Source organism: Nannobrachium achirus (assembly GCF_963921795.1).
Source record: "Nannobrachium achirus genome assembly, chromosome: 3".
NCBI lineage: Eukaryota > Metazoa > Chordata > Actinopteri > Myctophiformes > Myctophidae > Nannobrachium > Nannobrachium achirus.
The window spans coordinates 33425353-33443725 of NC_137812.1; the positions used below are offsets into that span (position 1 = coordinate 33425353).

Consider the following 18373-nt stretch of genomic DNA (forward strand, 5'->3'; position numbering starts at 1 on the left):
GGGGCTCCCTGTCGATTGTCTTATATCGTCTTTTTTTTTTTTACTTTCTACTTCCTACTACTACTTTCGGCATGATCGTGATCGCGAAATGCATGTTTGACCCCCAGAACTCCATCTTTCAAACATTTACATTTGAAGAGTATGGGCCTCTATCTCCTGAATGCCTGAACGGATTTCCAAGCAGATTTTTTTGTTTTAATGGTGGTGCATGATCTGTGCACGATCCGTGCACCATCGTGCACGCTAGTTTTTTAACCCTTTGTACCCTTGGGTGGTTTGTAGGTGGTTCTCAACCTGTGGGTCCCCAAATTATTTTGGGGGGTACCCAGATGATTAACTTAATGTGCAACATCGTTTTCTCACTCAACAGTAAACAAACCAACATAACATTTAAGTGTATAGAGGGTATCTGCACATTTCTAAAGTGACAATCTAAGGACTTTTTAATACCTCTAAAATGACAAATTAAAACATTGGCCAAATTGTCAAATATTAGAGGCCGAAATTTTGAAAATAGCCGATCTACATGCTCACAACGCCTCGCAACACGAGGCGTTGTGAGCATGTAGATCTGCTATTTTCTTAATGGAACCGTGATATACAAAATGTAATGCCTCAACTCTGAGTGCTCGTCATGGTGGGGGGTCCACAGTTAAAATATGGTTATTTTGGGGGTCGCGGCCTGAAAAGGTTGAGAATCACTGATCTACTAGCTCTTGTAGCAAATATGAGGTGAGAGCTTGTGGTTACGTACCGAGTCGCTGACATGAGGACAGACGTCGTACAACTTGGCACCGTCCTCCACACTCATGGAGCACCTGGAGGGAGGAGAGAGAGTATGGTTGGTATATGGTGCTTTTGGAACATGTGTGTCTGTGTGCAAGTAGGGCTGTCACCATTATGACACTTACCATGGCGATTAATTGTCACTTAAATAATTGCGATTAACGATTTAATTGTGTTTTTGTCGTTGACAATGACATTTCTGTTTGGCTTTTAGGCTTTGAAGTTGCACATGGCAGATATGACACAAACCTAAATATACTAAGAAATTACTGACATATTTGACAACTTTATACTTTAAAAAGGACATTGATAGTGGAAATAGGCAATCTACAAGCATACAGTGCGTCACATTGTGAGCTTGTAGATCTGCCATTTCCACTATTTTTGAAAACTTTTGAAAATATATGAAGATTTTTCAACATGGAAACAATTAATGTATGATGATTATGACAAAATAATTGCTATTATGTCAAATAATTGCGACAGGCCCATGTGAGAGTACACACACCCACATCAAGTATCCTCATGTGCTTGGGCACATGTATGCGCATGTAACACACGCACATTCTCGGAAGATAATGCTGACACAAACAGATTTTTGGTCATGATTGTGCACCACCGTACAAAGCACACACAAACACACACTTTACCTGGCTCCATTAGACAGCTTGAGGATGATGTGATTGGTCAGGTCGTATACTTTCCCCAGCCAGAAGTCGTAGGCTATATAGTCACCATACATAAAAGACTGAGGACCACAGTAGAACAGTAAATCAGAGTTTTGCACACTTCATCTTTTACATTACATTAAAAGTACTAAGTGATTACACATGTTTTTAATGTCTACTACAAATAGTTCTATTGATATTAGAGCATGGCATTGCCTGTCCAGAACTCTCAAAAACATTTTTAACCAATACAAAAAAGAATAATGAATAGCACACCATAACGATTAATTCAATAGCTTAGAAGATGTATATTAGAATTTTCAGGGTTCCCACACATTTTTACCAATGAATTTCCAAACCTTTTCCAAAACCTTTCCAGAATATTTAACCCAATTTCCAGGACTATAATATAGTCCTGGAAATTGGGTTAAATATATAACAAAAACTCAGCGCAATAATGAGTCGCTTACTCCTATGTGCAATGCCAAAAACAGGCATTGTAGCAAAAATAAAGCTGCGAACGGACCGTGGTGTGCATAAGGATCGTGCAAGATGGACACGCACGTGCCCACGTCAAAATGTACGAAAATCGTGGCAGGGAACCCTCAAAGTCGATTTATGGTGGCAGTAAATGAGTTAACAAAATCAATAACCAAAAACAATGCATAGCTATATTTTCAAGGATCTTCCAGGACCCCTGATCAATTCCAAAACTTTTCCAGTACTGGAAATATTTTTCTAATTTCAAAATATTTCCAGGAATTTCATGACAGTGGGAACCTGAAATTTGTACAGATCTTCATCGTAGCTTAGCATAATTCCACAGGTATCTCCATTCTTACCCAGATGTGCTGGAGGTCTTTGCTGTTGACTGGGTACAGCACACAGTTGGTCCCCACCAGTTTCACTGCACACTCTATATCGATGTTGGTCACAATACCACACTGGTTGTCCTGGAAGTCAAGCAGATGGCAAGAACGCAAGCTAAGTAAGTGATGTACTGTATACTGCTCCTAATAGTTAGGAAGAGTGAGGACATATTTCAAAACAGAAAATGTAACTTCCATCATCAAAGATCCCCATGACGTGGGTCATACGACCATTCTATTCAAACCTAGAATCAACTTCTTTATTATTGCAAATGTTAGGCTCTTGTTTTCTGTGGTGTCGTGCTAACGTTAGGGGCGTGCTATTCCGTCATGTGAATAACACACATTTTATTTTTACACTGCAACAGTCTTCAGCAACTAACGCTCCTTTGATGCCTGTTATGTGTCAGTCAGTAATGGTATTCCGGTCATGCCTGACGCAATTAAACCAACTAAAAGAACAGAGTGATGAAACCGAGGACAGACAGTAGCATGTGACAGGGATAAAAGGGGGAGTGAGAGGAAAGAGAGACAATGAGGACTCCACTTACATTGGAATTCATTCGTCGCACGATGTCTCTAATGACTATGGATCGATCTTCGAGATTCAGCTGTAAGAAGAAAATTGACAAAGGTTACAAAACAGACAATTGACCTCATTGTCAATGGGTGGGTAGGGGTCCTACTGGGTGGGTGATATTGATCGGTGGGTGATATTGACCTGTGGGTGGGTGGGTGGGTGGGTGATATTGTCTCTCAAAACACCAACCTTATCACATGCTTGTGACTATTCATCTACATTGTTTTTGTTTGTGATTAGATTCCATTCCCTGTTTAGCATTTATCAAATATCAATATTGTTAATTTGTTGAGCTATAGATAAATAGATATAGTATACAGTATACTTTATTAATCCTGAAGGAAATTTGTTTTGTGAAAAGGAATAAAATGGTGCATTGGAACTGCATTGGATAATAATCAGATAAATTATCAACGACACACACAGAGACGTCATTACGTGCGCGTCCCGCATCAGAGACGCGTTCACGTCGCCCAGAGACATTCATGCCATGGTCCCGTGGGTCCCAGGGACGCGCCCTCATTTGAGTACATGTTAAAATAATTTACAGCGTCGCGGTCAGGGTCCCCGCAGAATGAACGTGTCGCAAACAGCATTTCGTTTCATTAATATCCTCGCCAGAAAGTGCCAGCCGTCTGTCTCTTTCTGCATGCAGCGGAGCCACAGCGCTCTGCAGCAGAGCAGAGGCACTGAACTTCAACGCAGTTAACGGACAGGCCACTGCTCGCTCGCTCCCGGGTACATGAACGTGCTCTGTCGCAGTGATGTGATGCTACGTTTAGCTACACGCTAAAGCTACTGCCGTTTCTGTCTGCTCGTCTGAGGCACAGAGTGAGGCTGGCAGAGGGTCATAAACTCATTAAGTCATAAAAAGACGTCTGATTTTCAAAGCGGAGAAACTAATTATCTGTGATTTACAACAGCCGTTCTCCCGAGCGCTCTACACGTTCTCACCGTACTTGAGTAAAAGTATACACTTAGGACTAAAAGTAAAAGTACTCATTATGCACAATTATTACCAAATAATATCCTTTGAAAATAGCCATGGCTGAAGTGGTTATGTAGGCTATACTTTTCAAAGTAACTAGTAAAGTTTTCAAATAATTGTAGTGGAATAAGTACAATATTTGCCTCAGATGTAGTGGAGTAGAAGTAAAAGTAATGAAAATTGGAAATACTCCAGTAAAGTAAAATAACCTTAAATTGACCTTATAAGTACAGTACTTGAGAAAATTACCTTTTTATTACCCCAAGAAAAGAAAAATACCATTATTGCACCAAAGTAATCAACAAACTAAAACTATACTATCAAAAATGTCCAAACATTAGTCAAATTGTAAAATAATATAAGAAAGAGGCAAACGTTTTATAAATAGCCGATCTAAAAGCTCACAATGCAAAAAAAAAAAAAATGGGGACCCAAATTGGGGACCCATACATTTTTTCTGGGACCCATTTGAATGACCACCTGTGGGTCCCGGGACCCATTACATTGAAAACCTATTAACATCACTGCACACATGAATATAATATCAATATAATAGAAAACACAAGATTAACCCATTAACACTTGGGATGCGATTATTTTGGTAATTATTTTCCTAGAGTGCTGCCATTCACTTGCCACAATTGTGTCCATGTTGTGGAAATTCAGTCTTTTAATGGCGACCAGTAGGTTTATTTTCACAAGGAAAAGAGAAATCCTAACCGCAGCCGACCGTCACTGCCCAGCGTCGCTGGAAGTACTAGATAGCGAGATAAAGCTGTTTCTTTGCAGCAGCAATGAATAGGAGCCTATGGAGATGACATGCTTCCTGATGCTGGAGGCAGAGTTGCATCACGAGGTGTGATTTCTTTTCACTCAATCTACATAGTTGTAATGGTTAAAAAAAAGAACACTGCAATTTCTCACATTTTACACACATTTTATTAGGACCCATATCATTTCCCTGGGACACACTCCTGGGACCCACTAATTTGAAAACAACATCACTGAAAAGTTACATGAATGATTTTTGTAGAGAAGCAACCGTGGTTTAAATTAGCCCATGGACTGTAGGTCCACAACTAACGGAACTTCTGCTCACAAGCCTTTCACAACAGCTCTGTTCCAAGCTAGTTGCTAACTGTGGGGAATAAACGTCAAAACCAGTTCCCTCTGTTCTGGTGTCAGCCTGCCTATGTAGACACAGGCTTCAGGGCTTGTGTCTTGTACACAAAGCTGAGCCAGCACGTGGACCATGAGCGCGAGAATCCTGCAGCGTGAGGTACATAACAGAAACCACCCCGGTGATGGCAGTGTGAAAGTAAACACCATAGAAGGGAGTCAAATCCTGTATAGCCACAAAACAACATGATTCATTGTCAACAATGAACACAAAGTAACATTTATCCACAACGTAACACTAGAGAAAAGGGTGGAGCGGTTTGGATGTACAGTATGATAAAAGGATGAATGGGCAAAAGGACAAAGCCTATATTTATCGGTCGCTCTTGTAATAGATAAGCAAGACCACCGGTTCCGACACATCATATTAATTAAGTACGGCTTAAAAGGTTAAGGTTATACAATCTGATATTATCCAAAGAAAAACATCTCAATTATTAATGTGGGATACCAGTTGTTGATGTGGCCCTACAATGTATTCGATGGGTTTCGTTCTCACAGCTTGGAGCTTGGAGATGGAGCCGGGACCCCCACAACCTGTTCATAGATTCCATATAGTTTCATCGTTTGACAGCACAATCATCAGTGTATGTTGGATTCATGTCAATTTGTGCTTTCAGATATTCAACCACTTGAACCGTCAATACTTACTTGACCTTTCACTCTGTACTTGTCTTGGTCTGCTCGTTTTCCCCTCTACACCAAACATCTTTGCCAAAAATAGCCGATATAGCACACAACGCCTCGCAGCGTGGGGCGTTGTGAGCTTGTAGATCTGCTACTTTTTGGCTAAAGTTCTCGGAATATGGACGCTAGGGTTCAAGTGGTTAATATAAAAAAGGAGAAAAAAGGTTCCTATCACACAAAGATTTGGAGGCCCCCCTGTAGCAACTCTGAGGACCCCCTAGTGGTCCCGGACCCCTTGTTGAAGACCCCCTGCACTAGAACACCAAAAAAGCAAGAATTACAAATGTGTATATAATAAGACAGCTTGTCGTGTCGTGATTGAATTACTGTACTAGGAAGGTGGCAAGCAGACCAACGCCACAGACAGCCTGAGTGGGGAAAGGTTGAGACTTACGGAACTTAATTAGGGGAGAGCGTGAAGAAATGACAAGGAAAACGAGGTCTCCTGCATGCCGGGTAATAAGTGGGAGGAGAAGAATATCCATGATGTGATACAGTAATTTTAGAGGTGTTGAGAAGAGGATGTGGGGACCGATGGCACATGGCTAAAGAGATAATGATACAACAGTCTCATAGTTGTCACTGGTAAAGACTGCAATAAAGAGGGATTAATAACGAAGTGTCACTTCATCTTTAGTAGGTACAGTACATTATTAAACAGCATGTGTCTTCAACAAGGGGTCCGGGACCCCTAGGGGGTCCTCAGAGTTACTAAAGGGGGTCCTCCAAATCGTCAAATCCTTTTTATATTAACAACTTGAACCCTAGTGTCCATATTTTGAGAACTGTAGCCAAAAATTGGTATTTTCGGCAAAGAGGTTTGGTGTAGAGGGGAAAAGGGCAGACTAAGTACAGTGTAAAAGGTCAAGTTTATAAGGTAACGACGGCTCAAGTGGTTAAATATCTAAAAACTGAAATTGACATGAATCCAACATACACTGATGATTGTGCTGTCAGACGTTGAATCTATATGGAATCTGGGGGTCCCGGCTTCATCTCTCAGCTAAGGGGTCCTTGGCCTGAAAACGTTGAAGACCCCTGTTATACAGAGTATTATTGTTCCGATTCAATTAAAGGCCTCACAAGGATAGAAATACAGTACTACACACACAGGCTACATCCTTGGCTGGCAAGTATTCCCGTTTTGTCTGGTGCTGTGTAACCCTACTCTGTTGAATTCTTGGGAGAGGAGTGGAGGCAATCGATGGGCCGCCATGTTCCCTTGTAATCTATTAAACAGCAGCCTGTCTAGTGTCTAATCCTGCCATCTCTTCTGCTGGAAGAACATACATATGGCGACATACACAGCAGGGTCCTTTAGAGCAGTGGTTCTCAACCTGTGGGTCTGGGCCCCCAGTGTCTAAAGTGACAATTTAAGGATTTTGTAATACCTCTAAAATGACAAATTAAACATTGGCCAAATTGTCAAATATTAGAGGCAGAACTTGTAGTTGTGAGGCGTTGTGAGCATGTAAATCGCCCCCAGTTTGATTATTATGATTATTTTGGGGGTCGCGGCCTGAAAAGGTTGTGCCACTGCTTTAGAGCAGTGGTTCTCAAACTTTTCAGGTCGAGCCTCGAGACCCAAAAGAGTTTGCCCGGGACCCAATAGTGAAAATAGCAGATCTACAAGCACATATTACGTGTCTCATTGTGAGCTTGTAGATTGACTATTTTCACTACTTCTTAATTATATATATTTTTTAAAGAGTTTCTTTGTTTGTTTTAAACCCATTGAGAAAATGGGATTTTTACTCAAGTCATGACATAACAATTGGTCTGTGATAGTGTTCTCAAATTCTGCCCGAACCCGACCATACCCGAACCAACATTTAGGGCCGGGTAGGGCCTAAAATGTATGTTAATTAGTCGGGTTGGGTAGGGCCCAATGAAAAATAATTATTTACTCTGGGATAGAGTTCTCAAATTCTTCCCAAACCCAACCACTGTTTAGGAACCATGCACTGCTTTAGGGACATTTATTCAGAGGAACAACACACACACACACACACACACACACACACACACACACACACACACACACACACACACACACACACACACACACACACACACACACACACACACACACACACACACACACACACACAGTGTTTTTTTTTCAGTGGGCAGACTTCTGCAAAGTGCATGCTGTAGTAGGCCTAACCAGTGCCCTCACAATTTCAGAGTCACAGGTTTATTCTAATCAATAACAATTTGCCCCACTGTAAAAGGCCGTTATTGCATTACAATGTCTCCAAGTCATATCTCTGACAAAAGCTACACTGCACCGCAGCATGAGCCGATCATAATGAGTAGCATCACTCAACAAAGAATTAGTCCATTACTAAATGTAAATGATCTACCAAAGTTCAATAAAAAAGGTTGAATGAAAAATGTATCCAACTATGGAACTTAAAGTATCCCACTAATCATCTTCTGCCACTTAATTCAGGATGCTAATCCAGTTCCATAGAGACAACCAACCTGTTTGGATATCCTTTCTTTCCCATTCAATTAGCCACACTAGTGACGGGGCTCTAAGGATGGCAACTAACACTTTGCCATCGCCTGCTGTCAAACAGATTCTTGCAAACTCTGACATATTTCACACTCAACTCTACTCTGTATCGTAGTTTTGTTACGGTGTTCAAAAATGTCCTACGATTTCTATCCCTCCCAAATTAACAACTAAAAGTAAGTAATGTCACATTACAACTTTTACAGACACTGCCTGTGTGTGATGAACAATGCCAAGGACACTGGCAGGGGTCACTTCACAGCTTGTGCATGCAGACAGATGCACACTCACAGCACCTGAAGCACTACAACAACAATTTATACTGTTAGTTCTCTTGTTGTTTCAAATCAAAATAGAGTGCACACCAAGCAACATCTCCAGGTGCTCCCCTTAGTACTGGTGCCCAAAGGTTATGAGCACCCCTGGATATGTGTTAATCCTTCAAGGATGATGGGGTGGGGTTGGGTGTAATAAAAAGCATGGCCTCTAGGGAATGCTAGCGGTGCTTTAGTCTTGTTGAGGCAGGCATTTCCAAAAGATGATGCCTCTGTCATCTGTTGCTTGAACAAGCTATAGCAGTGTTTATGCGTGCATCTGTGGGTCTGTCTCACCCCACAACCTAAGTCAAGCAACAGCACAACACGCACACTGAATGCAAATCATCCAGGAGAACAGTTGGCCCAGAAGCACACACTAATGTATGCATGCAAGACAGTGGTGATGTGCATTGTGCACAAGAAACGGGCATATAGATTTCTTGTCAAATGAAACCCACTCCGTTTGGCTGCTTTAAGGCTTGAATGTCTCATGTTTACCAGAATGTGTTGTGTGTGTGCTGTGCGCCAGTGTGCGGTATCAAATAATATGTTATCAGTAGTATCAGTGGGGGGTTGTATGAGCATATGACTTGTCACAATCATCAATGCAAAGAGGAGATAATCATAATAATCTAAATAATAAATAATAATTGTCATCATCATTTGCGTTTTAAAAATAGTGGAAATAGACCTACTAGTAGAACAGACCAGCGTGGGACTGACAAATAGGAAGTAAACAAAGCTAGCTTGCACATGTGAAGTTTCCTCAAGCAACGTGTGTGTGTGTGTGTGTGTGTGTGTGTGTGTGTGTGTGTGTGTGTGTGTGTGTGTGTGTGTGTGTGTATATTGCTGTGCTGTCAGAGCATTTATTTCCTTGTGATTTCTCATATTCCATTTCCAATGGCTAGATTTGTCTTTCAAAGTTTGCAGGAGAGGCCCATTTGGCACAAACTTTCACAAACCATAAACGCATTGTCCAATTATCATGAAACTTTGTTTACACACACACACACACACACACACACACACACACACACACACACACACACACGTGTAGTAGCCTAAGGGAGATGAAATGTTTTCCACCATTTCACATTTTGCTACTACTCTTACAAATTGAGGCCAAAACTCACACAAATCGGTACATTAAAATGTATCAGTCAGATTTAGCAAATAAAATTCCCTAAGTAAAAAGCCACCCAGTCTGGCAGGGATTTTTTTGCATTAAGTTACATAATGTCATCTCTTACACAGCTGTATATATTTTTTCGAGTTGATTTTATGTTGGAATCATTTCCCAAAAAGTAAAATAAAATATGAATGAATCTTAAAAAAACATTGTTCACGAAAACAGACCACATCGCAGAATGTGACAGAGTACAGATGAGTGTAGTCTCCAAAAGTAGAACATTCCTAATTAAAGAGGCATCATTTCATAAGGTTAACTTACGCCAGAACCAATAGCTTACCAAGAGAAAACGTCCCAACTACTACACGTGACGTGACATGCACAATATACTAGGCAGAGGTTTGTGTGCATGCATGTGCATGTTAAATTGCTTGTTTTTTTGCTCTCAAAATTATGATGGCAGGGCTCAGGAACTCAGTGGAAACCGTGTTTTGGTTATGTTTTGTTCAGAGGTCAAGCTGCTACAGTACCAAAATAACACAATGAGAGCAAGTCAGCAGCATTGAGCGTGCAAATGTCCTGCCTCTTGTTCACCAGCCACAATGGAGAGAGGGGAGAGGGTTTCTCCATGATTCCTGGGCTATCTTTTCTCTCTTTCTTTCAACAACCACGTGTATCCTTCTGTCTGGGAGTTTCTCTCTCTTGCTCTTAATGATTAATACACCATCCACCACTGGTAGACACCGGCCTAAAAAGCCCCAATCAAATCCAGAGAAAGCACCGTTTCGTGCACTCACACGTCACGTGTCATGCGCGCACACTCATTAACGCAGGCCTTTAAACTCACACACAAGACACTTTCAAGACACACTCATTATAATGCAGGCCTTTAAACTCACCCACATACACTTTCGAGATATTTTGCATACTTTCGAGATATTTTGCCGTGTCTGAAATAGTTGGGAAGAACTAGGCTTTCAGGTTTATGCAAGCGACTACAGCTCTACCTCATATACAGTAATGTTAGGGAGAGAGAGACAGACAGGAGCCAATCTTGGCTTTCACTTCATCCAGGCCGATAAGGTTATAGCAGCCAAATTGGTTACCGGAATCCAAGGACAAGCAATTGCTTTGACTTCCTGTTTTCCTGGCCTAATTAACACAAGTCATTATTATTATTATTATTATTATTATTATACAGGTGCCGTGCAACTGGGGAGGTGGAGTGGGGGGGTTGGGGGGCCGGTAAAAAGAGAAAGAGGGAGGGAGGGAGGGAGCGAGGGGGAGACGGACAGAGTGACAAAGAGAGGGTGAGGCTGCAGCGGGACTGTAGGCGAGGACCCCGCCCGCGCTCCGCTCTAATAGACGCTCCATTAGCGACACAAAGAGTACAACGAGAGATGTCTTGACTTACAGGTTACTGTATGAGTTAACACAGTGGTTCTCAACATGTGGGTCGGGACCCCCGGAGGGGTCCCCAAATTATTTTGGGGGGTCCCCAGATGTTTAGCTTAATGTTAATGTTAACATTCTTTTCTCACTCAACAGCAAGCAGACCAACATACAGTATAAGTGTATAGAGGGTATCTGCACATTTCCAAAGTGACAATTTAACAACTTTTTAATACCTCAATAAGGCAGAAATTGTGAAAATGGCCAATCTACATGCTCACGAGTCACAACACCTCGCAATGCGAGGCATTGTGAGCATGTAGATCTGCTATTTTCACAATAGAACTGTGTTACACAAAATGTAATACCTCAACTCTTAGTGCTCGTCAGGGTGGGGTGGGTCCCCAGTTAAAATATGATTAGTTTGGGGGTCGCGGCCTGAAAAGTTTGAAAACCACTGAGTTAACACACCTTCCGCACCACTACACCGTCCAGACTCCTTACGGCAGGAAAGTGGCGTCTGGCTGAAAGCTATCGATTGTGACACACAGCCAGCACCCATATCTCTATTAAGGAAGCAAGGGCTTCTTACCCAGAGAGAGACAACATGGCACTAATATCACACAGGCCCTATGATAACACAGCGAGAGAGAATAGGCTGAACTGCACAGTAAAAATAAAGGATTTTATTGTGTGGGAGAGCGAGAGAGATGGATGGGGGAAGCCTGGTAACATTAGAGGAAGAGGAGAACAAAAGCAGTCAGGGGGTGGGTGCTCAAGTAGAATGAAAAGGCTAAGGTGAGTTGGGCTGCAAATATCTATGATCTTATCAATTCCAAGGATTACTCTGTTGATTAATAATCGAAATATCAATACGTTTTTTATATCATTCTTTTTTAATATAACAAATCAATTAGCACAAGTGTTGTCAGAAAGCAGAAATAGTGAAAATAGTAGAGCTTCTACTTCTAGATTTATTATCTTTTATAAATCGATTAAAATGATCCCCTAAAGGTGAGGACAGGCGGGGTCAATGAGGAGGAGGTGGAGAAAAGGATGGAGATGAGAAACGTTCAGCTGGTGATCAGAGCAGGGAGATGGGTGGGTGACAAGAGGGGGGAAAATGAAGACGAGCAGTGGACGAGACACACCGAGCACAACAAGTGGGAGATCAAAACAGAACCAGAGAGAGAGAGAGGAAGAGACAGCAACAGCCACGGCAAGTGCCAGAAATAGACAGTAGCGCTAGCGAGCACAGCAGATACAGAGATGGATGGGTGGTGGGGGGCGCGAGGGGTGGCAGACACCGGTCTCCACCACTGAGTGTCAGGGTCAGGGTGTTTAACTGTACTTGTACTGTACCCCATTTCAATTGTATTGACTATACTTTGTACTGTTCTCCATTTTTGTCTAATAAAATAATCAATCAATCAATACGGCAAAGGGAAGAGTGGAGAAAAGATGGAGACACGATATGAGACGATATTGATGAGGGGAAGGTATGGACGAGAAGCGTTCGCACTGCTAGCGGGCAGTTACTACGGAGGCTGTCCACTCCTGTGTGTATGTGTGTGGCGGGGGGGGGGGGGGGGGGGGGGGGGCAGAATGAGTGCGTGTGTGTATACGAGTCTCTGTGTGTTCTATAGGGAGATGGAAAGAGGATCAGATGAGATCCATTATCTGAGGGCAGGAGCTGGGTGTGGTGCAGAGCACGCGTCTGCGTTTCAGTGCACGTGCGTGCATGGACAGCCATCAAAACAGCACCACATTACATCACTGCAAGTCTCAACATTTTCCATCACAGGCTTAAGCGAGAGAGAGAGAGAGAGAGAGAGAGAGAGAGAGAGAGAGAGAGAGAGATAGATGAGCAGGGTGGAGGGTAGAGAGACACAAAGGAAGAAAACGGAAGTGAAGGAGATGAGCTTTTCATAGGACTTTACAAGGAGAGGAGAGGAGGTTCAGACAGAGTGACAGGAGGGTATGGAGGGCGTGGAAGATAAAAGACGGTGAGATGGGGAGACATGGGTGTCGCACCAAATTCTGGGCCCTGGGTACAAGGATTCACTGCGGGCCCCCCATGAATGTTCTTCATAGGGGGAGGGGGTTTAACCCATTTAGAATGGGAACGCTTTATTACGCATTATTTTGTGCTTTAACTATTGAAAAATAGCAGATATACAAGCGAGCTTGTAGATCTGCTATTTTTTTTAATCGTGAAAAAGTCTTTGAAAAACCTATGTTTCTATGCAAGTGGTGCTCAAACCTTTTCATTTCTGGGCCCTGGATTCACTGCGGGCCCCCCATGAATGTTCTTCATAGGGGGAGGGGGTTTAACCCATTTAGACTGGGAACGCATTATTACGCATTATTTTGTGCCAACAGGGATGGCCAACAGTTAACTGTTACCATTTAACCACTAAGAAACTGGTTACCGGTAAGCACTAACGGTTAATGGAGACCTGCATGCATGCAACTGTGAGTCTGCAACGCTTGACCGTTAACGGTTATTTAACCGATAAGGCCTTGCGGTTACCGGTTAAGAAAATGTCTCCATTTGGCCATCCCTAGTGACGGGTGTGGGAAGGAAGGAGGGTGAGAAGAGAGGGGAAAAGAGACGTGTCATACTGTAACTAATTCCACTTCACACCTTGTTCTGTCGAGTCATCACTGTGATGTCAGAACAGGTCAGCTATGTCCGTAGTCTGTGAGGTCAGATATAGAGGCATTGACCAGCTCCATGTATGGAGATCTAGGTGATTATCCAGTCGTCTCCATGAATGGATATCCAGGGTTTGATGAGGTCAGTGTCGTGACCTTCGGATATCCATGATAGTCAGCAGTCTTGACAGTCAACAACATGATGTCAGAACAGCTCAGCTATAGACACTGAGGCGTTACGGACGAACTGACTGAGTCACTGACGGACAGGATCTGCCGGCTTTCATAGTAAACTGAGACCTACGGTCGTAACAAATACAAATAATAATCGCGGTTATAAACTCGACACCGCGGTATGCATTGATTACATAACCGCGGTATGGTGGTAATTTACCCAGCCGTAAGTGCGAGTGTGTGTGTGCATGAGCACGTGTCTACCCTAAGGAACAGGGCCTTGACAGAAAACACAGGGGGGTGGAGGGGTGTACACGTGTGCTTTTGTGCATTTTCATATTCGGCTTGCATTCACAATCACATAAACGATCATGCATTCAGCGTATGTTCCTGGGACTGGCTGCCTGGCACCCACTAAACTGCGTAACTCAGGCTCTGTGTTCCAGAGCGCTGCTGCTGGGCGGGCCTTGGCAACAACCTTCTGTCCCAGATTACACACCGCCGGCTGCCCGTGCCTGCCTACCTAGCACACCTGCATTTAGCTTCCCTGAGCAGCACACAGGACTGCAGGCTACCAGATGGTGACAAATACAGCCCGTTTAGTGCATGTTCGCCGTTACAAACAACCTGCGCAAACTTAAATTCAACAAAAAAAAATAAAAACGGAAACTGGTCGTTTTTTTCTAATCTTTGATTATACCAATTGGAATTGTATTTTAGATAGTTGATATTGTTGATTAGTCACCTTTACGATGAGGTACAACATGTAACCTGCCGGCACACACCTGCTGGCAGGTCACAGGTGTGTGACCGGCAACCGAGCATGGGTCCTGCGACTTTGACAAGAGCTCTGTCTGTGGTACCACTGTGCAAATCTTGCCTGTAAATCTCTGGAAGAAAACAGTGTTCCTAGGCCGGGTGAGGAACCTGCCTGATTGGGGTGTTGTCCTCCTGGGGCGGCCACTTTGTCTTCACCCATCTCACAGAACTTAGTCCTAAGTTTGAAAAAGGGTACCAGTCTGACACTAGGGCTGTCCCAATTATGAAATTTTACATGACGATTAATTGTCACTCCAATAATTGCGATAAATATTTTAATTGCATTTTTTGTTGTTGACAATTAACATTTTCTTTGGCTTGTAGACTTTCAAGTTGCACATGGCAGATATGACCTAAATGACCTAAATAAACAAAGAAATGACTGATCATGTACCCGATTTTCTGGTTAAAATTATGCAAAGTTCCTCCTAAACAAACTATACTTTTGCGATAAAATGACCAAAAGTTTTTTTGGAAGTGGAATATCCCTTTAAATATTCTTAAAACTTCCAGCTTTTGCAGGTTTGTAACCATGTGGGAAATTAGGGTGAAAGCGCCACACGAGTAATGATTGATATATTTACTGAAGAAAATGTGTTCCAAATGAAATTAGAGATACTAAATCACTGCCTTTCAGTCAGTACGTGTGTCTAATGGAAGGGCTGCAGTCCACCCTTGCAGTGGTGCTAATTGCACACACAGCCACTTAATTATGAATGATCATTATCATATAGGCTAATGGAACAAGGTTGATCTTATGCTTGTGTCCAAACATGTAAAGTCTTCCAAAACTCAGTCTGTCTGGACAGTTATACTGTTTGTAAAATACAACTCAAAAACTCTAAAGAAAACTAGCAAACTAGAGGACTGATAGACAAGACAACAACATTATAGTATTTTAGACCAGTAAGACTCCCTACTCACGGCAGTCTCCGTGCTGCCGAGGCGGACGCGTGGGTACCGGCCCCAGGTCTCCCGGTCGCTCCTAGGCCGAGTTACAGCATTTTTTATTACGCGACCACTTTTGCATCCGTTCTGGAGCACCAGGAGTCGGTGGTACCCGGGAATTCCCTGTGAGCAGCTTGGGGTGGTCATTTTTGCACTTTTTGGCGGCGGTGCCAGGGGGTCCCTGGAGCTCTGGGGGTCCCTGGAGGTGGTCCCCGAGCGTGTGCCACTCTGCAGTCCCAGGCCACTGCTCTTGAAGTGGGTCAGTACTAGATTATGCAATAGAATTAATTCAACTTCTTCCAACTGGTTCGGCAAGAGTATGAACAACTGATGAAGTTTTTGTGTTTTTAGAAATGCTGTTGTGCAGACTTTTCTGTTGAACTGTCACTCTGTGTCCAGCACCAGCAACAAACTGGATTTGTCATGTTTTGAACTGATTTAACAACTGCCACATTCTACGCCCAATAATGATGCTCACAATGAGCAAGTGAAATTTGGCTTTGTAAGAATAGCTGAAGCCGCGCAACATCAGAACTAAGATGTGCTGTGATTGGCCAGTAGTCACGTGACTGGCAGCAGTCCCTTAGTTTTTCCAGGAAGTCCGGACTACAAATGTTGCACGTCACTCCAATGAACTGCAGAGGCGAATGAGGCATCTGTGCTGCCAATATCACTCTGCTCAGAAGAAGGAACTACACTCCTCATTCCTTTGACCAGTGCACTGATACTGTAGCACACTTTAGTTAGATGGATGAGATATGACCTCGGCTTAGCTGATGGAGTGGAGCAACCCAGCGCCGGGCCCAGGATCCCTCTCTCCCTCAACCAAACCCCTTCTGCCTGAGATGGATTCTTCCACCGTCCCATAGATCACCAAGGGACGACAGGCTTGACCAATAACAAAGCAAAGAAGGACCTTCCGAGACTACTGGGGGAGGGGTGGTGGTGGAATATTGACTGGCAAGGAGGCTAAATGTACACTGCAGGCTATCATGTTAATTTCACCCGCAAAAAAGTCAACTTCGCCAAAACTACTGAACAACATACAAACAACTTCAGACTTTGCATCCATTTAAGGGTTTTTCATAATAGGAGTAACTGATGTACCTTGTAATTAATTTTCAAGGAGGAATTGGGCAATCTGACAAATCGTGACACTATTGCATTGTGCTTTTTCTTTTTTTTCTACATGACACGTTAAAACGAGTCTATTCACACACAAGTGGATCCAAGCAATAACTAGTACAAGGCTATTAGCCAAAAAGATATCTAAACAGATATTTAGAACCAATAACTGACTAAGTTGATTAGTCTGATTAACCACTTAACACTGCATTATACTTCACACTACACAGTGCTCCCCTGTAACATGACACCATCCTGATTCCCATCAACGAGGAAGTGACTGGCTTGTTGTTTTCGTCGCAGCGTTTGGAGGATGTTCTCAGTGGACTGGATAGTCACTGGATAACCAAATTCTGGAGGATCAAACGTTTTCATAATTCATGGGGTATGCAATGCTAAATGAGGGCAAAGCTAGAGCAAAGAAGAAATGTACTGATAAGGTCCTTAAGGGGAAATGTGGAGATGAAGGTTCTTAAAAGACATTACTTGACATATTGAACAGAGATGAATTTTCTGAGGATTTACGGCTGTTGGCCGTATGTATTGTATGTAGTTTGAATCTGAGGCCTCTATTAGACGAAAACAGGCTTCACTATAAACGGCTAAGAGCCGTTTAGTTTTCATTTTTTATGTGGTCTTTAGATGAAAACGCAATTTGTCCATAAACGCGGTAATTTGCATGCCAGGTCGCTAGGTGGCGCATGTCGCCATGACCGCACTGCCCAAGTTCCGTTCTCTGGTCCTCCTCAGTAGAAATGGGATTTATGGCTCTTTGAAGTGAGCCGAATCTCTGGGATCCGTTCCTTTCAAAGAGCCGTTCAAAAGACTGGCTCATTCTAGTCACTAGTTGTAGTTACTTGGTAGATTTTGATTATAATTATCACTTATACATTAACCCTATATACATTTATTTCGGACATAATAGGTAGCCTACATAGGCCTACCTGCCATTTGAAAATAGCCGATCTACAAGCTGTGAGCTTGTAGATCTGCTATTTTCAAATGTTTTTTTCTCCCTACATTTTATTCATTGGAAAAATTGTGAAATGGAACATTTTGCATAATGAGTACTTTCTAGCTACTATTAGTAGCCTACTTTAACTACATTTTGATACCAATACTTTGATATTTTTACTCAAGTAGCCTACATTTTTTTATTCTAAACTTCAACTTGTGGCAGAGTATTTCTACATTGTTGTACCTTTCCCACCACTGTTGTTCATTAGAAAGGAACGGCTCCCTATACTGCAAACCGGATCCCATCGTTCATATCAAAGAGCCGTTCAAAAGACTCGATTCGTTCGCAAACATCCCGCCTCTACGTCCTCAGTCAGTCAACACAACTCACTGCCGTCACACAGCACAGGCAGACTGGCTGGCTGGCTAAAAATGCTTAAAAAGTTTGTTCCAGACGGTCGGAACAGACACATGTACCATACACACTCCGGGATATTTATTCCTTATGATACGATACAGAAAAAGGCGTTCACTTCACGTTTCGTTTCAACACAGAGGACTGGAGTCAATGCCTTT

General features: G+C 42.7%; 1 protein-coding gene across 2 annotated transcripts in view; it reads right to left on the reverse strand.

Annotated features, from left to right (window-relative positions):
• Positions 1 to 18373, reverse strand: part of ube2o (ubiquitin-conjugating enzyme E2O) — a gene marked incomplete at its 5' end in the record, with an annotated part of 47233 nt that overhangs the window by 23260 nt on the left and 5600 nt on the right. For both annotated transcript variants that reach the window (XM_080721182.1, XM_080721181.1), the window contains 4 exons: positions 755 to 818; positions 1437 to 1534; positions 2297 to 2407; positions 2875 to 2934. In XM_080721182.1, the coding sequence (XP_080577308.1) occupies positions 755 to 818; positions 1437 to 1534; positions 2297 to 2407; positions 2875 to 2934 (333 nt within the window). The remainder of the gene's footprint in view (positions 1 to 754; positions 819 to 1436; positions 1535 to 2296; positions 2408 to 2874; positions 2935 to 18373) is intronic.